The sequence below is a fragment of the Colius striatus genome, chromosome 2 (assembly GCF_028858725.1).
Source record: "Colius striatus isolate bColStr4 chromosome 2, bColStr4.1.hap1, whole genome shotgun sequence".
Taxonomy (NCBI): domain Eukaryota; kingdom Metazoa; phylum Chordata; class Aves; order Coliiformes; family Coliidae; genus Colius; species Colius striatus.
The window spans coordinates 64,968,680-64,993,781 of NC_084760.1; the positions used below are offsets into that span (position 1 = coordinate 64,968,680).

The 25,102-nt window shown below is 40.9% G+C and overlaps 1 protein-coding gene across 2 annotated transcripts in view; it reads left to right on the forward strand.

The window, feature by feature from the left end:
- AIG1 (androgen induced 1) overlaps positions 1-24,808 on the forward strand; it is a 126,545-nt gene extending 101,737 nt beyond the window's left edge. The window contains exons 4-6 of one of the 2 annotated variants that reach the window (XM_061989724.1): positions 9,391-9,506; positions 19,726-19,889; positions 24,140-24,808. In XM_061989724.1, coding sequence (XP_061845708.1) covers positions 9,391-9,506; positions 19,726-19,889; positions 24,140-24,177 — 318 coding nt within the window. In that variant the 3' untranslated portion in view covers positions 24,178-24,808. Of the gene's footprint in view, positions 1-9,390; positions 9,507-19,725; positions 19,890-24,139 lie in introns of those variants that run through there. The other variant, XM_061989725.1, reaches the window with a different exon arrangement.
- Positions 24,809-25,102: the final 294 nt, after the last annotated feature.

Here is a 25,102-nt window from a genome sequence, read left to right on the forward strand (position 1 = left end):
CAGTTTTCAGTCCTGGACCAGGGTCAGGTTCAGAGTCCAATGTCTTCAGGTTAGAAAGAGGATACTTTGGCTTTCATGAAGCCAAAAATACCCTTCTGTGAAAGTCTTAGTGCTAGCCCTGGGGGAATGCCAGATATTAGAATTTAACATGGTACATTTTATGTACAGATGAACTTTTCAAGTCAGGTAAAGACATTTAGAAAACATTGATACAAATTATTTTCTCCTTTTGAGGCCCATGAAGCTAGACTCATGATATGAGAGGAATTGGCTTTTCAAGGAGAGCAATACATTTTTCTGTATGAATAAAATTGTTTTAAACTGTTGCTAGAGTACATCTGCAAGGGGTTTTTTTGGTGATTTCTGTTATAGGAGTACTGAGGCTCAATATGTTTTATTAGTACATTGAGCATGACTTGCATAAACAGTCAACATTCATTCATGGTGATACATGTAAGAGTGTGTGTATATATAAATGTTGGTTTTATGGATAATTGTAAGAGACAAGAATATTTGCCCAGGTAAACTTTTTGCAAGTAGTACTGTAAGAAATTCCAGGGCAAGTGTTTTAACTGTTAAGAGGCGAATAAGCTGAACAAAATACATTAAAAAATTACTTTGTGTAACTTTGTGATTAATGAGTGAACCTTGCACAGGGTGTATATGTGTTTGCTCCACATTGTTAGTAGCATGTTTTTTCAAAGGATTTTGTGGCAAAAATAAGGGCTTGAGGTTGAAAGTAAGTTGGGGTTTGCAGAGTTTGCTCAGCTGTGGCTGAGTGCACAGAACCTGGCCTGTTGTTTCTCTCGTATTTTGAAAGTCTCCTAGAGGTAATGCAGTACCTGCTGTCAGGAGTTGACTGGGGAGTTTGGGCATGGCTCGGGAGAGTCAGAAGACCTGACTAAGGGATGAGAGCAAAAGGAGAGAGATGACTTACATAACGTTGCACTTTGTGTGTGTTTAGTGATATCTGGATACATGACATGCATTAAAAGTTGTTATATAGAATTATATGAAGTTGAAGAAAATTAAACATATAGCAATGCTGGTTCGTTTGTCTGTACCTGATGTGCTGTGTCCTGTCCCATCCCTGCCATCATCTTGTTTCAAATCCAAGTGACCATGATTTTGAGGTCTAGTTAAAGCATTATCTGTGCTTACCAAATATACTGCTGGATGTGAAGAGAAGACCTGTGGTAAAATAAGCCAAGACAGAAGCATGTATTTGTCACCCTGAATCAGGGCCAGGAAGGCACAGAGGGATTGCTTGGGCTGGTGGAATAGGAGCTGCAGGGAAGCATCTTGAAGCAGCAGGAGCTGAGATGGGATAGATAGACTTAAGAGTGAGGCAGTTGAAGAAGACTCCAAAAGCAGAGGGGAACCAGGACAGAAGGTCGATCAAGGTAACAACTGAGAGATGCTCGAAAGGGCTAAGATGTCTCAGAGCTATAAACTCAAATGAGTCAACTAGCTTTCATACCAAATTTTTGTTACTTCTCTATATGTCCTTGTTCACCTTAGGCTGACACCCAGGAATGGAACTGAGGAATGTGATGTGGTTCTCTATTCCTCTATGACTACCCTATGTGACCTTGAGTGAGGCGTGCCATCTCCATCTTGCCCTCCTGCAAAGTGGATATAGGATATCTTGCCCCTACAGATGAGGGCTGCTGTGAGGGTATGTTTAGTAACACTTTGGAGGTGCTGAAGTGCTTCAAGTATTGGCACTGTGGAAATTCTATACATAAGCACCTATATATAACCTCCCTGACACTAGTACAGTCATAGGGGTGAGATCAGATTGGCAGTGGTATTTCAATATATAATACGTACCACATGTGTCAGAAATGACAAGAACAAATCTGACATCAGGTATGCATGGAGAAAATGATACAATTCCTGTTAAGTCAGGTATGCCATGTCCACTGTATTTCTCTACAGAAAAGATGGGGTAATATTAAAGAGGAAGGGTCGATTTTCTTTTCAAAGAACTCTACACTCTTACATTGGTTGAAAATGCTTATGTCTGGCTCTTGTGTGTTTTGTGGCATTATAGGGTCTTTGTTTAGATCATACAATACTTCTTCCTCCCTCCAACCTACACTAACAATTAACAAGCCGTCTGTGGCTGCTTTGGAGTGCATCCTGTGCATCAGTGTGTCTCGGTTAATAGTCGTTATTTCTCATTTGTAAGAGGAAAAGTGCTACCAGTGCTTTCATTCTCAGAAGGGCTCAGACTCACTCAAGGATTCCAATTTATTATGCACCCAGCTCTGATATCCTGCTGCTCTCTTTATGGATTAGGCTGCCTTGGTGGAAGGTATCATCCTTCAGATGACACATAAATACTCTCTTGCCAACTGTTCCTTTTTCAGAAGTTTCACAACGAGTAAATCATAATCATGACTCTTGTTTTACTGGTTTCTGATCTAGTTTTCCACATTACTCTGCTAGAAGCACGTGGAAAACGCATCTTTATTACTGCTATTACTCTGCAAATGGCACTGACAACAACTGTAAGGATTTTTAGGGCTATTAGTATTGGTTTCTAAAGAGAATACACTGGTAGTGATTTTAAATTAGAAGGAATGAGCATAGGTCATTTTACTGGTTGTTTCTGTAAAACCTTTAAACTCAAGGTACTGCACAGAGCCACAAGAGGTAAAAAGGAGATGCAGACGGATCACTTCACTCATTCTGACATGTGGCAGCTGTTCAGCAACACATAATCTGGTTATGAGTTCAGAAAAAAAAAGTGAAGAGTAACATTTTACTGATGGAATCTAGATTTTTACAGAGGAATTTTGAAAGACAGAAAGCAGAGGCAGCCAGCAAGCGCAGGGGTTTGCACAGCAGCATACTCAGCAGGGTGCAAAGACCAGGACCTCTGCCAAACTGGTACCAGCAGCACAGTGTGCTGCAGAACAGTGTCCACAGCAGGTGTTGGAGCAGCTGCCCCTGCCAGGGCAGAGGCTTCAGCGCAGACACAGCTTTGGGTGGTGATTGCAGCCCTCCAGGTCCCTGCACAAGTTCTGTGGGTGAAAACCCATCTATAGCCTTCTTGTTCCAGGGTGCACCAGAGCTTCCAGGAGGTTTCCAGTCCTTTGATTGAAATGTTGGTGATATCAAAGCTGCGAGGTCTCCTTTCTTGTCACTGTGCTTTCACTGACTCTTAAGAGCATGGGCTGAATGTCACGATGAAGCCCTCTCAATAGAGGGAACTAAAATGTCCTATACCCTGTAGTTTTCCGTCTAATCAACTTGAGTAACAAGTCACAGTCTTCTGTTGGTTGAAATAACTTCATGAGGTTCAACAAGGACAAGTGCAGAGTCCTGCACCTGGGGAAGAACAACCCACTGCACCAGTACAGGCTGGGGGTTGACCTGCTGGAGAGCAGCTCTGCAGAGAGAGACCTGGGAGTCCTGGTTGACAATAAACTAACCATGAGCCATCAGTGTGCCTTCGTGGCCAAGAAGGCCAATGACATCCTGGGATGCATCAAGAAGAGCGTTGCCAGCAGATTGAGGGAGGTTCTTCTCCCCTTCTACTCTGCCCTGGTGAGGCCTCATCTGGAGTTCTGTGTCCAGTTCTGGGCTCCCCAGCTCAAGGGGGACAGGGAACTTGTAGAGAGAGTCCAACAAAGGACCCCCAAGATATTCAGGGGTCTGGAGCATCTTTCATATGAGGAAAGGCTGCGGGAACTGGGGCTGTTTAGTCTAGAGAAGAGGAGAATAAGGAGGCATCTCATTAATATTTATAAATATGTAAATAGTGAATGTCAGGAGTTTGGGGCATCCCTTTTTTTGATGGTAGCTAGCTACAGGACAAGGGGTAATGAGATGAAGCTGGAACACAAAAAGTTACACTTAAATATAAGAAAAAACTATTTCACTGTTCAGGTGAGGGAGCCCTGGCACAGGCTGCCCAGGGAGGGTGTGGAGTCTCCTTCCTTGGAGGTCTTCAAGACCCACTTGGACGTGTTCCTATGTAACCTAGTCTAGGTTGACCTGCTTCTGCGGGGGGGAGTGAACTAGATGATCTCTAAAGGTCCCTTCCAACCCCTACCATTCTACAATTCTGCTATTCTATGAAGCGAATTATAATCACAGTTTACGTGATCTCCAAATGGTTTCACCATTCCTGCAGAATTCTAGTTACTGGCTGAGCATCTGAGAAAGCAGATACTTTTTCACTCCCTGTTGTAAAGGTAGTTCAGGACAGTCTCTGCAGATCAGGACTGGGTCACTTGGGAAGATAGCATTGCCGTGTTTGTGCTAAGGACAGAAGAGACCAATACACAAACCTGTAAATTTAGCACCTTTTGAATGGCTTTAACATTCCTTTTACAATAAAGTTAAAGCAGAATGCCAAGAGCAGGATATTGATGAAAATAGTGTTAAAAAAAACAACTCTTACTAGTTGGAAGATAAAATATGTGATCAGACTTTCAAGAATGAGCACTTAATTTGTTTAAAGGCTATTACAGAACTCATTGTACCTGCTTTGCATAAAATCTCATTTTTTCCAGCTACCTGTTGCATCCTACACCTAAAATGGGGAAGCACAATCCACTGCCAAAGCTCAACTTGTCAAGCTAACACTACAGATTTGCTGCCTCTTTGTAATGTGATTTTTCCAGTCTCAAATGTCATTAGGCACATACATACCATGTGGGAGGTGATGTGTATTTTAAAAATATCTTTTAAAGAATCATTAATGAGCAGGGTTGCTCTCAGGAAGCAAAGGCTGTCGTTCCAGGAATTAATCCACCTGCAGCTCTCAGGGTGGCTTGGTTTTTTTGCAGTGTGCTGATTCAACTTTACTCAAAGGTTGCTCCTTTGGAATCTGTCCCCTGAATGTTTTCTGGAGAAAATCCTCCATATGATAATCTTCTGCAAATTCCACCCAAGCTCTACTCATCAGGCTCATTTCTCTCTCTTTTCATGCATAATTACCATCAGTTGAGGATTCAGCAAGCCAGATTTCTTCCCCGCTTGTAGGTGATCAGACCTTGGGAAGCAGCACTGCATATTGGACACAGAATGGTGAGGAAATTGTAGCTTACTGCTCTGCAGAACCAGAACTTACTAGCAGACCTAATAAGCATAAAGGATCTGTCAAAACTCCCTCACTGCAGGGACAGTGACAGGGCACGAGAGGTCTGAGCATGGCACTGCTGTGGCTGAGTAATGAGGATTTATGGCCACACTTCAACTTACAAGGTGGCCTTGGCAGACAAACTGTGCAGAGAGGGGTTAAAAATGGGTCTGAGGGCCCTTGCCTTGACACTCCAGAGAAAAAGGGGTTTGTGACTGGGAGGGCGCCTTGGTATGTAGCACCACAGTCATGGCAAGAGAAGCTGACAGGGTACATTTTTTTGCAAGTGGATAAGAGTTACTGAGCCCAAGCTGAGAGCTGCTAATGATAGGGCTCTTTAGCTCCCCTGCTGCTGCTCTGGCAGGGCTGGGGGATACCCTTAGCCCGCTGTCACTGCAGGGAGCACATGTTCCTGGCTGATGGAGATGGTGCTCCCTGACATACCCGCAGTTTTGCTTAGCAGAAATCTTTAGTGTCAGCACAGTCATACAGGCAGAACTGTCACACAGGAGCAGCTGGTCTCAGTGGGAGCAGAATAAGGTATACAGGTAAAAATGCAGCTTTGCTTGGGAATATTTCATCCCTAATAAAAATGCCTTACAAATACAGCACTGGCTACTAGAGCTAGCATATGTCACTACTATTATAATACTATACTAGTCATTATAGTCTTAATTATAATATTTTGCCCTTTTTTAAAAGACTTTAAATGGTGCAGAATAACAACTGTTGAAAAGCTGTTATAGCCACTAATCATTCTCACCATTTAAACCTCCTTTTTATTTGAACTTCCTCATTCTTTAGTCTTCTCTCCAGTAAGCCCCTGGAGATACATGCAAGGTGAGAAATGTTGTGCCATCCTCCAGTCTACCAGTAGGTAAAAGAGATCAGTCCTAGAAATACCAGTCAGGCATCTTTGATTGGCACAGCATGATCTTAACACACAAGTCAAGGAAGCATCAATGGTATTTTCTCTCAAAACCTCAGTTTCCTATAGACCCAAGCTTATTTGGGAATCATGAGGCAAAACTGTTAGAGAGTATGAAATTTCTGGCCTCCTGCAGCTTTCCCAGCACTGGTGGATCCCACTCCAAGTGCATTTGATCCCTGATCACCATTACTAGGCTTCAGTCCAGATGCCAGTCTGATTCAAATTCGATATTTATAGCTCCAGAGTTTTAACTGGCACTGCTTGACAGAAGATATCCCTGCCTACAAAATCTAATGTTTTTTGGAGGTGCTGAGATGTAAGAAAGGGAAATTTTATCATTGAAGTTTCAGTAAAGCATCTGACACAGCTTTTTAGTGACAGTTTCACTAGAACATTTTAAACCAAAGTTTATACTCTGGATTTGTAAATCTGCAGTGTTCGCAGTTAGCACTGACTTTTGCTTGCTATTACAGACCAAGGTTAAAAATACATCTCTGTGATTTTCTCTGTACTTTTCTAATTGCAACAGGATTTTGTACACAAACTCCTTAGTGATACAGTTCATTATCCTCTTCTCCCCACCTCCCCTACTTATAGACAAGAGCAGAAGGGAAAATTTAGGAAAATAAATACCTATTTCATTATATAGGCACTAGAAATGGGAAGAGGCAAAGGAGAAAAGGACTCTAGATTAAGGGTTGATTGCTGAATTTATTTTAACTACTTTTTAATTGGCAAGCTGTTGAGTTGTTAGCATCAATGAAGAGCACATCAACAAGCAGTATCAAAAGTGGTAAACAGTTCAATTGAGAAATAGAGCTCACAAGCTTTGTAACCATCATCTACATAGTGAGGAGTTAAGACTAAGTGATTGGTTGACAAGAATACATTGTACAAGGAATATCAAGGATGGGATTTGGAGTTGTCAGTCTTTGTTGTCTTACTCTGAAGAGCTTATGGAGGTGGGGCATGAGACTTTTTCATGTCCTCCAGAGTGAGGTACAGTCTGTTTGAAGACCGTTGCCCTATAGATGCAATACATATAGGTGAATGAATCTCCGGGGCTTAGTTTGCTGTCAGTCCCCGTTTATTGACTCTGAAGATCCTGTGCAGTTTATAGACCTCTCATCTAATAGTGGGAACCTCTGTTGCAGACCATGTGTAAAACGTCTTTGCATTCCTTTGATGCTGATTTATACTGTTTAAAAGGATTGGGGTGGAACAAGTTGTTAAGAGATGAAGACATTGAAAGCTCCCCCAACTGCTGTATTAACCACCTGACATTCTCCAAGTGCAACTCATTAATTGCTAATGTCATGAAAATCAGAACATTTATCCAATTCTAATTATGTTACATCTCCGAGACAGAACATTTCCGTTATCATTTCCCATTGTATTGGGTCTGGGCTGGTGGTGACTTTCCACAGCAGCACTTGCAGTGCTGTGCCTTCCATTAGTAGCTAAAAAAGTGTATTTGACGTGTATTTGACGTGTTTTGGCTACTGCTCATGCAGCATCAAGACCATCCCTTCAGCATTCCTTCCCCTACCTTCACCAGTACCTGTGGGTGGGCAGGATCCTGGGAGGGATCATGGCCAGGACAGCTGACCCAGGCCGACAAAGGAAATATTCTGTGCCATATGTTAGCTCAGCAGTATAAACTCAGGGAGAGGAGCAGGAAGGGGGAGGCATTTGTGATTCATTTTTGCCTTCCAAAGCAACCACTACAAACTGTACCAAAGCTCTGCTTCCAGGGAAGTGGCCAGACATCAGTGCTGATGGGAAGTAGAGAGTAACAGCTTTAAGTCTTTTACTTTGCTTTTCACATACGTGGCTTTGCTACTTCTTTATTAAACTGCTTTTATCTCAACCCATGAGGCTTTGATCTTATTTTCTCCCCTCCATGGCTTGCTGAGGAGGGAGGTGATGGAGCAGCGTGGCAGACACCTGGCATCCGGCCAGGGTCAAACCACCACTGCCATTCAGACAATTCATCCTTCTCCTGAATTGCTAAAAGCTCAGACCCCACTCTTTTTCTTCTCATTCAAACCTGTTATCCACACAAGGATATTTCTACTCCATGCCTGTCCTGTCTTCATGCTGGTGAAAATTGGTGTGGTTTTACAGCATAATTATTACAAACTTACAAATCCGGCCTTCCGGCTCCCCTCAGAACCCTATGTGCACATCTGGTGGTAGAACATGGCCAATGTAAGCCATAGCCTTCTTTTCCAGTTGATGATCAAGTGCTTGGGGAAGGACTGAACCTTGCAGCTACAGAGTTCCCTGTGGACTGAGCAGGAGAGGTCACAGTCACAGTCACACCAAGCCCCAGAGCCAAGCTCTCAACAGAAGTAATTCCCTTTAGATACCAGCAATCACTTGGCCCTGTGGTGGCAAAGTAGAGCATGTTTCAGGACTTGCCAGTAATGGTGGTCCTAGGTGAGCTGTGCATTCAGAAACTATGGGATTTATTTCCTGGCACATTTGTTCTTGTGTATATTTTCGTGCCTGCCAAAACTCTGAAATCTAGAGTGTTGGGGGCAAGCTAGGTGCAATTTTTTATGTCGCCGACATTAATTGGATGAACAGACCTTCTCAGAAGGGGCAATATAGGAATGTATATGGAAAAATGACAAAATAAGGAGTTTCACAGCTGAATAAAGACAAGTGGCTGAAAATGGCTTTTACAGCTTTGGCTTCTGTATGTTTCATTTGGGAATCTAAAACCATTTTGCACAACAACTAACAGATTAAGATTCACAACACCTTTCTGAAGAAGGTAATTGCTCCTGTCTTACAGATGGAGGAACAGAGGTATTGAGGCTATCATTTGAAAATATGTCCCCTATTTTCAAGTCCCCAGATGAAGATACATTTAAACCTAATTCTCAGAAGCATTAAATACCTCCATTTATATTCATTCATTTGGTATTGCTTGTGCTTAGAGTCTCTGAAAATCATATGCATTGCCTCCTGACCTGAATGTCAAAATAAATGAGATGATGTGGCAAAGATCACAGAGCAACTGCAAAGCCAAAGTAGGACTGGGATCCTTGTCCTCTTATGCCACATCCCTGTTTTACTTACTGGGTACCTGCCTTGGATTCCTCAATAAAAGGAAAAGCACATTCTGCTCACTTAGTTTTCCTCTACTGTCTCGAACAATTGGAGGTTATAGCAATGACACTGTTTGGGTTAGTGATTGACTTTATAGAGTCATTTTACCTAGTCTCTCTAGCCATCGAGGAATTGTCTTCAGGTTTTTGTGATTAAACTTCTTACTGTAGAAGTAGCATGGAAATGCAGTGAGAATCATTTGTATCACCTGGTTTTCCCCCATCGTTTTGTTTTTTTTCAGCATACAACAGTTTTGCCCTTTGTATTAATCGAGATGAGAACAACACATCATCAGTATCCCAGCAGGAGCTGTGGACTGGCTGCAGTGTGCACCTTCGCTGTTGGCTATATTTTATGGTAAGGGCCGTGCACGCTGTGTTTTCATATTGTATTGGGGGTTTTGTACTGCTAAATTTGGGCACATATTTCATTATGGATATAATCGCTAACAGATTCACGCTGCATGTCTCGTTTGGTCCAAGACCTGGGCTTTGTCTGGTTTCCCCAGATGCTTGTATTTTTAGAAAGTATATGCCAAACCTCACACAACAGGAATTTGTTGAACAATCCCATGTAAGCAGTGGTCTTTCCAAGGGTGCATTTTTCAACCTTTTTTCAAGCTAAATGTTTTTCTTGGATCTTGGTTTTATTGCTTAGGGTTTTTGTTCTATCAAATAAAATTGAGAATAGGCAAATGATTTCCTGCATCGGTATTTAAGCGGCAACAGAAAGACAGAATGCTGTCTTTTTTCTTTACTAGATCATAACTTCTTGCTGTAAAATTCACTACAGAATAAGCCAGTAATCCAAACACTCTGAAGTTTGTTTTAAAATATGCAAATATTTATGAAAAAATAAACTAAAACAGAAATAACCTTTCTTACACAACACTAAATTAACTCTTTGGGCAGTTCCTATTCAAGCACCTGACTTATGTGACAGTTAACTTACTTTGGTCATTCTAGCATTTTATTTTTCACTAAGCCTTTGCTTTATATACAATGCTCCTCTGATACCAAATGTCCTTTATCCTTTCTGCAAACATCTCATGACCCCCTGTTTACTTCTCATATTCTTTCTTCTCACCTCACAACACCCTATCCTCAGCTAAGAGGACATTTTCCAAAATTGTGGATAATACTGCTTTTTCCACCAGTGAAGTGAGATAAAACTAATGAGAGAGGAAGATGGGCTCAAAACAGTACTGTCATACTGCTTCAGCTATGCAACTTGCCCCTTTGGTCCAGTGAAACAGAGGCCATTATTCATACACATCCATGCACATAGAGTGACCATAAAATGCTAGTAATCCAGACAAAGTGGCTCGGCTGTTGTGTCTCTGGACAACCATCATGTTCTGACATTTACTTTTATAAACATTCATATCCTTCTAGAAAACAGTATTTCTAATTGTAACATAAGGACAGCCTCGTGCAAAAAGGCATACAATGATTCCTTCAGGAGAAAGTAGGGGTGTTTTAAACTTTTATATAATAATGCATAACTGATATTTCTTGACCTTCCTCTGGAGAATGATCTCACTTCCTATGGGGACTCCTGTTCTCTCAAAATCATCTGAGCAGATACATGCAGTATTATTCAATAGGAACTGGAAATTGAAACAGTGCAGTTCTGCAAATGAAATAAAAACAGGGGTATCTTAAAATCTTTTCAAAATCTGTTGCAGTATCAGTGTGATACTCATACTGCTACCATGCATCTATATCCTACAGCTACAAGTACAAAGTAAAAGGAAATTGTAGGTTAAGTAAAGCAGGGGAAGAAGATTCTGTATTAAGAAATTAACTGCTGAGCAGATAGCCAGGGACAGCCTATAATCATCTCCCTTCACTTTTGCTGTTTATTGGTTTTACTTACACATACATTATTTCCAAAATAGATAGGACGACTCTCAAGTGGTGCACCTTCTTCCAAGTTGTGATTTCTCTAACGGTAGTCTGAGACCATCTGCTTATTCTGCCTAAAGATCATCTCACTAAGTGATGCACTTAACAGCCTGTTCCTCCTGTTCTTATTAAAGACAGGAAGCAGACACAAGCTACACTGTGCCATCATCTGGAAGTTCTGCCTGTCTTCAGCCTGCAAGTATTACTGAATCCTTGATCCAAGATTTGGTTGAGACTGCAAGCCAAATCTTGACTCGATGATCAATATGATGTATGTCACAATCACAGGTTGGGAATCTCTACCAGAAAGCTTGAAAAGTGAAGGTTTTTTCATACCTCTCACTCAGAGAGTGCTTACATTTTACAGCTGAGGACCACTATCTTCCCTCTGCTAAGTGACCACACTGAATTAGAAACCTTAATCATTTAGAGGATTTGGAATTACTTAATTCAGATTTGCTGCCCATGTTGGTGTACTGTTTAAACATCTCAAGGTTAGCTCAGTTAAAATGAGACTATGCAGCAAATGACCTCATTACATACAGCCTAGCAGAACTTCCTTCCTTTATACCCCTGGTTGTCCATGGGTTCCCTACTGGGGCTTAGTTCTTGGTTTATGTTTTTTTACCTAGAAGGTAAGGGTCTGCCTCTTGAGAATTTGTCCTTCTCCTTATGTCATTTTTCCCTCAGCAGAAGTGTATTTGCAACAACTCTCTCAGTATAGGGAGAGTTGCTAATCAGATGTTTTGCCCTTAAATTTTTAACTCTCCTCACCTCAGCTGAAACCTTCTTACCACACTACATGATTTATGTATCATGTTGCACTTTGTACTGAAAAGGAGGTAGAGGAGGATATTCTTTAGGTTTGATTCTGTTAATGCATTTTTTTAATTCCAATAGAGGAGAGTTTCTGTTTTATTTTGTACATGACTACATTTTTCACATATGAAAGAGATGGTGAAATAGCAAGCTTTTATTATATACCTTTGATAAACGAGAAAACAGGCAAACAATTCTGAATAGAGTCACTGAAGTTGGAAGATCATAGCCAAATATCTTGATATCCCCTGAGCATTATTCAGAGAAGTGCTGAGAAATATCCTTTCTTGAAGAGTAGAAGATTTTTCTATATTTTTCTTTCTTTTTTGGAGGAGGGGAGGTATTTTTTCTGTTGCGATCTCTCTCTTCAGTCAGAGAGCATTTGAGTAGGCACTCTTATCTCATGCACTCTCTGTGAGGGAGAGCTCTCCCTTGCTCTTAAGGAACCATGCCCAGGCGGAGCATTCGCAGACTTGCTTTGCCTGGTGCAGACCATACATGGATTTTCAGGATGAAGGCCATGGGATAAGATGGGAAAGGCAGATAGGCTTTATTTAGCATGGCTTGAAAAGGTCACAATTTGTATTGAATTGTTAAATCTAGACAGTGCAAAGAAAACCAAAAAGCTTGCCAGTACTACCAGAAAATACTGCCAATGAGTGTATGGAGTTGGTTGTCAAGGAACAGAAAAGAGCCAGAAATATGTTGCTCCTTGTAATAAGAATGACCTCATGGTAACTAAAATCAGAGCCTAATATGTCCCTAAACAAAGTGAGGCAACTGCGTTTATTTAAAATGGTTTTCTTATGCTTGAGTATGCCAAAAAACAGACCCAAAGAACCTGACTCCACTGCTCAAGTCATGCTGGCGTATGTGTTTGTGAGCAAAAGATATGATCTGCTCTCTTATTGCTATCTCAAATCTACTAGGAGCTGCCTCCACATTTGCCAAGCTTGGACTTGATTAATTCTTTCATTCTTTGATAAATCTATTTAAAGAGCTCAGGTACCTTTAAAATTTCATTTGGAAACAGTTTCTCTTGAAGAGGCTTCGGAGGGGTTCTGTAGATTTGCCAAGAGAAAGCATTTAGATGGGATAGTTTGCTGAATTCTTCGTGAATGAGTTTAAGAAAGGAATGTACACTGAGAATTTTGAGTGAATTTGAGATCAATGCTGTCAACCTTGCTGTAGGATTTCCCCTAGTGATTCTCCATAGAAGGAGAAGAAGATCAGAAATAGCAGATGTTGGCAAAGGGATAAGGATGCAGACTGCTAGGACAAACCTTGACATTCAGAAGAGAGGGGTAGAGAGTTGGAACATGAAGCTTGGTGTGAGTTGACAGTCACATTGATAAAGAAAGGCATGACTGAGAAACCATGAAGGTTTCTGAGGTGACTGGAGCAGCAGAGATGCAGCATGGCTGTGTTAGGATGTGCTGAGGTTCTGTATGTAGGGAGAGGGACCTGAATGCTTTTGGAAGTGAGCACTGGGGACAGAAGTTCAATAGAGAACAGAGGAATCAGTGATTGGAGAATACCAAATCAAAGTAGAAGAGATGAATTAGAACCATGAGTTAAAAGAGAAAAGGGTAAGGAAATGTGCAGCTCACAGGTCATCAACTTGAAGGCTGAAATCATACAAGTGGGAAAAGCTGGGAGGAGGAGAGAGAGACAGGCTTTGAAATCAAGAGTGGAAGGCTGATGGAGAGGTGGGTGATAGATGAGACAATGCAGAGGAGGAGAAAAAAGTTGCAGCCAGAGCTTCTTAGAACAGGAAAGAGTAGGAAGAAGTAGAAGCAGCATAAATAGACCAGAAAAAGATTAGCGTCCCCTGTACCTGACCCAGAAGGAGGATGGGAGAGCAGAAGTGATTTCAGCGAGAGAAGGCTGCACGGATACTCAGCCTGTTAGGTCTGATATAGCCATTCTGGACCACTACATTCTGGCTCCCCTCCACCTCCACATCCTCAAACGTTTCAGTCAAAGCAACAGTACAACCACAGATGACAGGCATAGATAATACATTCTCACTTGTGCAGCTCCTTAAAATATAGCTCAAGAAGGCATAGCAACTATTACTGCATTTAAAATGAAATATTATTTATCAAAATAGACGACTTCCAAAGATGACAACCCCTTGCAGCATATCTGTGGAGTTTCTGTCATTTTAGCTACCTGTACATAAACAGAAATTTCTGATAAGCTTTTTTCATCCTAGAGGATGCCAGCACCATGTCATCTGAGTATTTTTTGCTTATGATGTTATTTGCAGCTGCATTTTTTATGGACTTGTCTTCTGACTGCATAAGCTGCTCCATACCACTAGCACAGCCCTATGACCCATGTATTTTTCAGCACAACTGAGGTCAATAGAGTAGAATCTAGCATAAGAAACTGGAACAATAAAGGATGATTGCTTTTATTTCTTAACTGATGACCATTTATTGAATTTTTTTGTGTGTGTTTAAAATTTATAAACAATACACATTTTTAGTGTAGGTTACCTACATCTGACTGGCTGGAGTTATGAGCTGCCCAGCATCTTAGTGGAGCTGAGAACTTAACAATTCTAATTAGATACAAAACAAGCTGTCCTATGTTTGGGGAGGAAAACAAGAAGAAAAATCATAAGGATTTATGAAAATCTGTCTCACATCACTTCATTCAGTATTAGAAACCAAAAGTAGAACAGATTTGGTGTGGGTCATTGTGCTCCTGCCTCTGAAAGCACGGGGTTGGTCCTTGCTCTGTAACCACAAATGATTCCAAAACTTAATAGTTCTGGGTAAAGGTCTCAGATTCTGTGGAAAAGGGAGAGGGTGGTGCTAGGAAAGATCATGAAATAAAAGTGTAGAAAGTCCCAATGTTCTGTTGTTCAGTAAAGAGTAATCACAAGAGACACTGGCCTAGGATTTGTTTCATATCAAAGATACAACTTTTCTTTCTACCTGTCACTGGAAACCTGAATGGCACAGAAGATACGGGAAAGGATTTGCTGCAGTCACAAGGAACCAGAAAGGAACTGGCATATTAGATCAAGAGTAGTCAGGCTGTAGTTGTAGCTAGTGTCAGGTGCTTCAGAAGAAGATTTATCAGGCCAGTTTGGAATAATAAGCCTGTAAGGGCTTGGATCTTTCGGTCCTGATGTTCCATATACCTTGCACTCTTGGAAATTAAGCATAACTGTACACATTCTTATTGCTTGTACAGTCTCCTGACTTCAGAAGCTTGTAAGAGTTGCACGATGCAGCCCAGAGAAAAGGAGTTGACTAAGTAGACTTGGAAGTAGACTTCCAAACCTGTTTGCTTCAAAACTTTTTTTAATATCTGGATGTATCATTGAAAGATAGAGCATTCCAGAGATTAATATGGTATCATGCAGAAACATGTTTCCTTTGTCAGATTTTAATATCTTGTCTCCTTCTTCTATTATGAGGAAAAGCACTGGGAGGAATTCAGCCATTTTATGACATGCATTGTTATTCTGTGTCCTCAATCACTGCTCCTGAAGACTTAAACAGCTAGTCATCTAGTAGTTCCTGTTTCCAGAACACATAGTACTGATTGTTGTTTGACTGCACATTTTGCTGAGAGACTCAACTTGGGCAGGAAATGGGTGGAAACTCTCTGAGTTTAGACCACAAAGTGCTGCCAAGCTCCAGCACCTGCGCACAGGTATTCAAACTCCTGTGCCTCACAGCAGTCATCATGAAGGAGCACCCATTTTCTGCAACATGGGTCCCATTGCCAAACCTTTTGGATGTTGTGATTATCTACCATGACATCCACCTGTTGAGCGTGCTTGTAGCATGACTGCATTTCACACATGATGTAATAGATGCATTGCTCAAAACAAAAGGTAGAGCGCACGTAAACCACAAGGTTCCCACAATTGTATGTAGTTACTTTTCCTCATTAACAAGAGATCTATAGCCAAAAAATAAATGTACATGTGTTTTCTCTGCATAGCTTTCATTTTTTCTTGATTACTTTGTTAGGAGAGATACACAGCATCTACTGTATGTTGAAAGTGAAAAACATAGTTTTGATGGATTTTTTAAAAAGAAACAAAATTGTGTGTTTTGAAATAGCTTATTCTGATTTCTAGACCAGCTGGTTGGAAATTTTAAACACCACTTTTTTTTAACAGACATTTTAATTCTAATACAATGTTTGAATATTTCCATTCTTTCTTTTCTCACGAGTTAGTAAGAAAAGAAGTTAGTAAGAAAATTAGTATGATTAGCATGTTAGTAAGAAAATGAGTATGTATTACTGTCCTTGCTGTAGAATAGATGACCTTCTTAGAACATAGAACATTGTTTTTAGCATATTGCAGTGTAAGTGTGCCTGATGAGTCTTGCTATCAATGACTGACAGTTCCTTTAAGAAAAGGAACTTATTTTCCATCTGCAAGTTGTAGAGTGCATTTGTGTTTTCTAGGAGCAGAAAAAATGCCATGTGCAAGCTTTTAACTGCATTGCACATCTTTATTGAAGCATGCTATTTATGTCAAATATGTATAACTGGACTTGATATTTATAATCTTTATCTCCTTAATAATAAATTAATTTTTGTAAACAACAGGGGGAGAATATGAGAGATCCTTGAGACAAGGAAATATTTAGACTTTTTATGAAGTATCCCTGTATGTTAACAAGGCTGGAAAGTGGAATGGTTACTTCTGTAGTTTTATGTCGAAGGGGGCATGCCAAACCTGAAATCCTGCCGTTGGAAAGCATCAGGAGGTTGGGACAAGGGGTAATGGAAAGAAGCTGGAACACAAAAAGTTCCATTTAAACGTAAGAAAAACCTATTTTACTGTTCAGGTGATGTAGCCCTGGCACAGGCTGCCCAGGGACATAGTCTCCTTCTTTGGAGGTTTTCAAAACCTGCCTGGACGCATTCCTGTGTGACCTGATCTAGGTGGACCTGCTTTAGCAGGGGGGTTGGACTAGATGATCTCTAAAGGTCCTTTCCAAACCCCTACCATTCTGTGATTCTAACAAAGGGCTAATTGAGCTTGATGACCTGTAACACATTCATCTTTGAAAACACATGATTATGTCTACACAGGCTGCCACAGAAACAAAACACAGGGAGATTCAAATTAATTTTATTGTCTCAAAAGTATCCAGTCCACTTTAATCTTTTTCTCTTCAGTTTATTTTTATCTAAATGACCCATTTTTTTATACCTATTCAATAAGAGGGTCTTAAATTGTATCTAATTTTGCACTCCTAGGTAAATCTTAATGCATGCTTCCCTGTGCTTATCTAATAATGAGATTGGATGGGAATAATGACTGCTAGAATTGCAACATTGAAGGCATTCATTAACATTAGTAATCAGCAATCTTGTCTGGAAGCTTTATGCCTACAGTTGATCAGCCCTTTATTGTGTGGCATCGAGATAACTTGTATTCAAGGAGTAACAAGACCACTAAGAAAGGCCATCAGGTGAGGTTTCCATGGCAGCAGTTGTCCCTTTGCTACTCTCATTTGTGGTATAGACAATGCAAGAGTAGCCAGTGTGGCACTGCTCCATAGAGAGAATGCTCCATTCCAATGTAGCAAGCAGCATGGTACAGCTCATTTTAAGGAAGATCAGGTTTAAGGCTGACAGGTGGGTTTGTGGCCATTGTCTCCCAAGTGGTGCTCAGTACTTCATATGCTCAAAGCATGAGTTCTTACAGTGTGTCTGCACTGGAGTCAAGTGTACAACAGCTATGGTGAATGGATGAGCAGCAGCACGAAGCAAAGAATGGGTTCCAGTGCTCAGCAGCAGAGAGCGGAGTGAAGGAGCTGTACTCAAAGACTGAACTAACCAGAGATCACTGACATTTGAGAGCTCATCAGTGATTTGTTGGTTAGCTTTAGAAGATATTTTTTCTTTCCAGTATAAATGCATTCTAGTAAATGCCACTTCTGCTTGGTTTATGAGGTTGGCTACGTTAGGTGCAGTTTAGAAGGCCCCTTGAAAAGTCCCTCTGTAAAGGTGCTTTATAGTACTGGGCAGTTTCATCACACTGGATAAAATAAGTGAAAAGAAGCATTGTCTTTTTTCTTAGATTTTTTCTTGAAGCTTGTTTTTTAGAGAATGATCATAAAACAAAAGCAAGTGAAACTGAAAAACATCAAGATAATAACAGACACTGCCTGCTAAGACAGCCTGGGAGTAGGGGACATCCCATTACCTTCTACCCAACTGACTTATCTTTTCCTTTGATGCAAAGGAACTTGGTATCCCCTGTTACCATGGGTTACATGGGAACTCTTTGTTTTTTTTAATAGACACCTTAGTTTTGTCAGGTTAATTCTGGCAGCAAAGAATGTTATGGAAAATAAGTGTGAAGTACAGAAATCATTTTATATATGTGAACTCATTTGGAGAAAGGGATTTTAATCTGCATTTAGATTTTACAGATTAATTTACTGACACATGTAAATTCCTACATGAAGTGTCCAACTGTTAAGGGTTTGGTTGTTATAAAGCTTTTCTAAGAAAGAAGGAAGCTATGACAACCATGTGTATTTCCAGGGTGATGGAGAATCGTTAAACAATTCTGTATGCTCTGCATGACAGTCATTTATGGTAACAGGTTTGAGTGGACTTCTGTGTCTCTGCTCTTCAGGAGCCTCTGTCTGTTGATGTAGTAATCAAAAGTCTTCGTCAAACAGAAGCTGCATTAATAATAGTCTGTGCAGCTGCTAACTCCTCTGTAGCTGTGCTGCACTGTGAGCTTCTCTCTCAAATTGCCGGGTCAGAAAGGAAAGAGATTTACATTCTCAAAAAGAGCCCAGCCCTTCACAGGCTTCAGCCTAACTCCACTGAGCACTTTACCCAGTTAACCTCCATGATGTTTGCCTAGTTGTTTGGCAGCACTCGCTTTTCATTATCTTCCATGTACTGGAACGTATGGACTTGCTCTGCTCCCTCTGACTTCACCACTCACCATGTCAGATCTCAGTGCAAAAGTTAACCATTCAAGGGGTACAGATGTCCACTGCAGTCACACACAGCAAAGCCACATACCCAGAGTGCTTCTTCAGGCTGCACTGCAGTAGAGCTGGCAGCTGGTCTCTTGGTTTAGTGTACCAACAATCTCCACTGTTGCTGAATGATAAAAACTGCCATCATTCCTTTTCCTTTACTGTGTATTGAGTGTGGAACTAGGTAGAATTTCACTGGTGAATTTGTTTCTCCTTTTTTTTTAGTTACATGTTTATCCTACCTAGAGAAAAAAAATTATTATAGCACAAATGGTATCCAAGTAACTGAGGGAAAAGGAGAAGCAACCTAAAACATGGGTGCTGAAGAAATTATTCTTTTTAAGAGAAGTTGAACCATGTTTCTGGCAAACCCAGAACTGACACGCTTGCCAGGTGTAGCAAGGGTAGGCAGCAGAAACACACAAACATGTATTAAGTGAAAGAAGGACGTTGCAGAAGAGAGAGCGCTGGGCTGTGTAGGAGAGCCTGGAGAACTCTGAATGCTCTTTGAATAAAGAACCTGTTTGGAACAGAGGGTGCTGCAGTTTCCACACTACCACATGAAACAGGTGTATGGTAAATATAAATGCAGAAAGAGCTACCTGCCTACATCAGAATATGAAAACTGGCCAACTACTCACGTTTTAAAAAAAGCACTAAGAATGGGAAATCAGTTGTCGTTTCATCATACATGATACATGTTCAGGATGGGTGCATCCGGGTGCTCCAGTTCAGTTTCTATTTGCAGTCCTTTCAAATAATTGCATGTCAGGTTACAGTAGCTAAGCCTATAGCCCAAGCTGCTTTCAAAAAACAGGCCCATAAGAGTCAGTACTTGTTATTTTTGTTTTGTTTCAGGGTGTGCTGGATTCACCATGTTACAGGAGTGTGGGTGTACCCTCTGCTTGAGCACCTCAGCCCAGGTGTCAAAATAATCTTTTTTGCAGCTGTTACCATAATAATTAACATATTCTACTTGATGGGAGAGATCCTGAACAACTACATCTGGGATACCCAAAAATGTGAGTATTATTTTAGCAATACTAACCCATGAAATACAGCACTGGGACTTGAGTATGATCCCCTGAAAATCAAGGAGCTTCTAAGCTGGCTAAAACAAAGGAGAATTACAAGCTCCACTGAAATGTCTTGCTTGCTTGCTCTTAAAAGCAGCCAGATGAACAGAATGGCTGCTGCAGAGCATGATGAGCTATGAATATGTATCCTTTTTTATAACTTTGCTAATTTAAGAGCTGTTGTCAATTACCTGAGAAGTTTACAACCCACTTATTAGCTGATGAACCCATTAAGTGCAGCTAGAATTGCATATCATTCTGTGTGAATGCTGTCAATGATAATCTTAGACTTAGAAACAAAAATATTTTATTTTAGTATTTTCAGGTAAAAGGTGTTTTCTGCTCAAGGGAAATGAAAATATGACAGTAAAATCATAGGAATGGAAGATCACCTTAGTGCAGGGTAAACGTAACTGTACAGACTCTGTATCATCTACCCTGGTAGGACACCCATTGCTGAGTAGAGCAAAAATGAAAATAAGATAAACACGAGATTAGAAATATGTTCCTCTAAATCTATGAAAGATGTTTTTCGTTTATCAAATTGCCTGAAATAAGTGAACAACGTTAATAATCACCACAGTGGCAAATCACAACTGGAGTGAAATTCATCCCCTATGGGAATTCTGCCATTACATTCATTGGGCCCATAACATGTTCAGACCACGTGAACAGCCCGTATCCCCTTTTGGGAAACTTAGTGTGCACTGGTTAATACACTATAAATTCATGTGGTAGTTTATTGCACACACAAATCTCTTTTAACAAGTCCTTCAGTACTAGGTGTAAGCTAATGCCAGGAGCTCAAAGCAGTTTTACTTGCTGTTTGCTGGTATTAGCACCCGAGTAGAAAGTGTCTTTTTTATTTTTCTCTAGAACCAGTGATCATTGGTCACAGTGTTCAAGTCTGGTTTTTGACCTCTATTTGATGTCACATTCACATCTCATTTTACTTACTTAAGTTAGTTCAGGAAAGAATTACTAAAAAAGGCATCCGCAGGGAATAATTTCACTTGACCTGAGTCCTGTATGAAGAGAAGAATAATGTGGTGAAGAATCAAATCTTCTTACCAAGTCTATGGAGAAGTAAATGGTGGAAAATCTTCCTCACTGTTCTGCAGTATACATAACAAAATCCCTGGCTTATATTGCCTTCCACCCTACAGGAGCTAACATCAGCCACATCACTCTTCCAGCCTCTTCTGAGATTCACTATGGCTTTATTATCCTCTCCATCATTTCCTTGATTTGGTTAAAGAATATTGATCCAAGTCTTTTGTGGGTCAAGCACTTGCAAACCAGAAAATGCCGTGAGTTACCTGCTGGTTTGCTCTGCTAGAAACACTTTGCATAAACGTAACCTGAAGCATTACGGCAGACACACCACAAAGAGCAGAAATGTAAAATAAGGCTTGGGAAAATATTATTTGAAAACTATACATTTAAAATGGGCTTTTGAGTGGTAAGCTTGTGTGGTGGTTTAGCCCTGGCTGGATGCCAAGTGCCCACCAAGTCATAAAATCACTCCCCCTCCTAAACTGGACAGGGGAGAGAGAAATACGATGAGCAGTTTGTGAGTCAAGATATGGGCAGGGAGATCACTCAGCAATTAGTGGCACGGGCAAAAAGACTCAACTTGGGGAGGAAAGGGTTTGATTTATTAAAGAACAAGCAAAACAGAGTAGGGAAATGAGAAATAAAACCGAATCTTAAAACACCTCTCCAAACCCCTCCTTCTTTCTAATGCCCACCCCCCAAGTGGTGCAGGGGATGGGGGTTATGGTCAGTTCATTACAAATGGACTTTGCCACTGCTTCTTCTCAGGGAGAGGCCTCATCACACTTCCCACTGCAACACTGTGGGGTCCCTCCCACGGGAGACAGTCCCTCACGAACTTCTCCAATGTGAGTCGCTCCCATGGGAGATAGTCCTTCACAAACTGCTCTGGCATGGGGCCTCCCATGGGGCAGCTCCTCACACCCTGCCCCATCGTGGATCATCCATGGGGAGAATAGTCCTTCAGGTTCCAACTGCTTCACTGTGAGTCCCTTACAGGATCACAAGTCCTCACAGCAAACCTACTCTCTGGCATGGGCTCCTTTCTGCACAGATTCCCAGGTCGTGCCAGGAGCTTGTTCCAACATGGGCTTCCCATGGAGTCACAGCCTCCTTCAGGCATCACTCGTTCTGGCATGGGGTCCTCCATGGGCTGCAAGTGGATCTCTGCTCTCCAGTGGCCTCCATGGACTGCAGGGGCACAGCTGCCTCACCATGGTCTTCATCACAGGTCACAGGGGAATCTCTCTTCCAGTGCTTGGGCACCTTCTCCCCTTCCTTTTCCACTGACTTTGGTGTCTGCAGAGACGTTGTTCCCACATTCTCACTCCCTTCTGCTGCTGCTGCAGTTTTGCAGTTGCACAGCAACTTCTTCTTCTCAAACACATTATTCACAGAGGCATTACCTCAGTCTCTAATTGGCCAGGCCTTGGTCAGCTGTGGGGTCCATCTTAGGATTGACTGGCATTAGTCCTGTCAGCTACAGGGGAAGCTTCTGGCAGATCTTTGTTTAGAGAAGCCACCCCTGTAGCCTCCCCTGCTACCAAAAACCTGGCCTGGACAAAACCACTACAGCTTGCAAATCAAAGCAGTCTCAGAAAAGATTACTGGTGTGAGAGGGGTTGTTTTGATTTGGACTTTATTCCTTTTCCTCTGGAGATTGATTAAATAAAGCCTCACTACTGACAAAATGATTTGCAGTTAGTTTTTCCAAATTAAACCACAAACATGGTAGACAAGGAAAAATTTGCCCTTTGTACAGGCTAGTATCTGTCCACAGTTTTGAGGGTATCTGCATTCCTGCCAAACTATTTGATGCATCTGCAGCAGAGTGCTTCAGAAGAAAGGAAGGAAAGACGCTCATTTTAAAAGGCAAATAAAACAGCTCATTTTAAACTATTGGAAAAATTCCTTCCAGCAGAAAGTAGAAGGCTCAAGATTGGCTCTGGAACAGACGTGTAAACCCACTGTAATCTTTTGGACCTGGCCTCTTGTTTTAGTTGTTCAGCCTTCAGCTGTGGCTCTTCCATTACATTGGTTTGCCAGCAACACCCAGGACTGTTGTACTTGAGCTGCTGGCAGTGTGCAGATCCATTTGTTTCAGCAAGGCAGCTCTGCAGTTGTGTTTTCTAACTGCAAATGGGCCTTATTGTTTTCCATACTGGAATAACTAACTCTGTTTTTGAATTGCCTTTCAGTGTACCTGCCATCTATGCATATATTGTGCTAGCAGGTGATCTGACTTGTGACTGGATTTTCCTCTCAACGTTCTTAAAATTGCTTCTCTTTTGCCTTCAGTCCTCAGAAGTCTTTCTTTTCCAGCATGCAGTAGGCCTGAAAACCTCCAAAAGAAATATTTTTATTTGAGATGTCTGGCAGAGGGGGCTTAGTCAGAAGAACAATACTTTTGTCAGATACCAATAGTAATGCATTGTTCAGGAGTGGGCATACGGAATAGCTGAATATCTTCATTGCCAGAAAAAACACAGTCTCCTGCACAGCCCAGACTTTGCTCAGCGTAGAAAAGAGACAAGTCCTGCAGCAAGGATAAGTTCTTTAAGGAGCCCTACAGTCAACTCAGCCTTCCTGATATTACTGAAAGACGTGGCCATTACAAGAAGAGAGAGGCACCCTATCAACAGTAATTGATTCTTCATTCTTGTACGCTCGAAAAAGGGAGATGTACTTGCAAATATTTAAAAATCCAATGTTGAAATGGGGGAGGGGGTTATTGAATTCTGAAATACAATTTTTAGAACTTGCTTTCATATAAAGTCAGCTGCTTAGCTTTAGCTATAATATCTACTTTATTTGCTTGTAAGTAAGCAGAGGAGGTGAGGGAACTAACTGTTCCCAGACCCCTGCAGCTGTCAAAGGCTGAACATGCAGCAGGGGGCTGGGCTGATTTGAAAAGGGTCTGGAGGGAGGAAGGATTGTGGAGTTCATTACTGGACAACCACTGCCATCAGGTGTGCAGACGTTCTTTTCATTCACAGCAGGTGAGGTAACACAGGTGAGACGTATTTGAACAAGTAGGGGAGAAACAACAGCAATAAAAGGAAAAGAAGGATTAATGCACTAGAACTCTTCATTTTTATTCATTGAGAGATATTTAAAAGCTGTTCTCTATACGTTTTCAGGTATTGAAGAAGGAAAAGAAAAACCGAAATCGGACTGAACAATAACATGGAGGATTTTTTATGACTCCGTGGAAGATTTCTCATCTCCAACAAAAGTTGGCATGGAGAGGAATCTTTTGGAAGGGAGGAAGTTTAGCAGCCCTTCTGCTCAATTCAAGGATATTTTGAGGTTTTATATGGAGGGAAAAAGGTTTTAGCTAAGAATGATAATATTGTTTCCACTTCCATTCCTGTTTCGCCATGGTGCATGTGGCATACACATATAAGATGTATATTTATCTCCACAGCATTCCCAACATGCATTTCTTGCATCAAGTAAGTCATTAAATCATTAAGACATTAAACCTTTTCACTTCCACCAAGAAGAACGAATCCATCCTTTGTATTATTTGAGAAAAGCTTAACCAGGTAGGTCTAATATGGGGAAACAAACCAATCTTACTTATTTCAAAGTATGGTATAAAAATACAGTAGAAGTTAATTGCATGAATGTATCTGAAGAAGAATTCAATCTGACTGAAATATTAATGTAACACTATGTAACAGCTGCCTTAAATTGTTGATGTTAATAATTTTTTAAGTCCAGTAAAATCTTATTGTGGTGTTAGACTATCTGAATATGATGCAACTTTTCATAGATAGGCCTAAATAAACATGGAGTTATCCCTATGTTTCTGTTTCTTCATGCTGATTTTTGAAATTCTAGATGTATTTATGACATTTGTGTGATACATTTTCATGTTTCCCAGTGTTGATTGTAGGTAATATTATTTCTACTTGGGCATTTTTCGTATTATTTTTCTAGTACAAGACCTGATCCTGGATATTCAAGTTAAAAGTTCTTAATAGACCGGCTGAGCCATTAGTGTTGTACCAGAGAGAGCATTTAAGCCTTACTTCACAAAGGCACGTAAGCAAATGTTTAAAGTTAAACATATGCCAGTTTGTATTAGGAATTCAGTT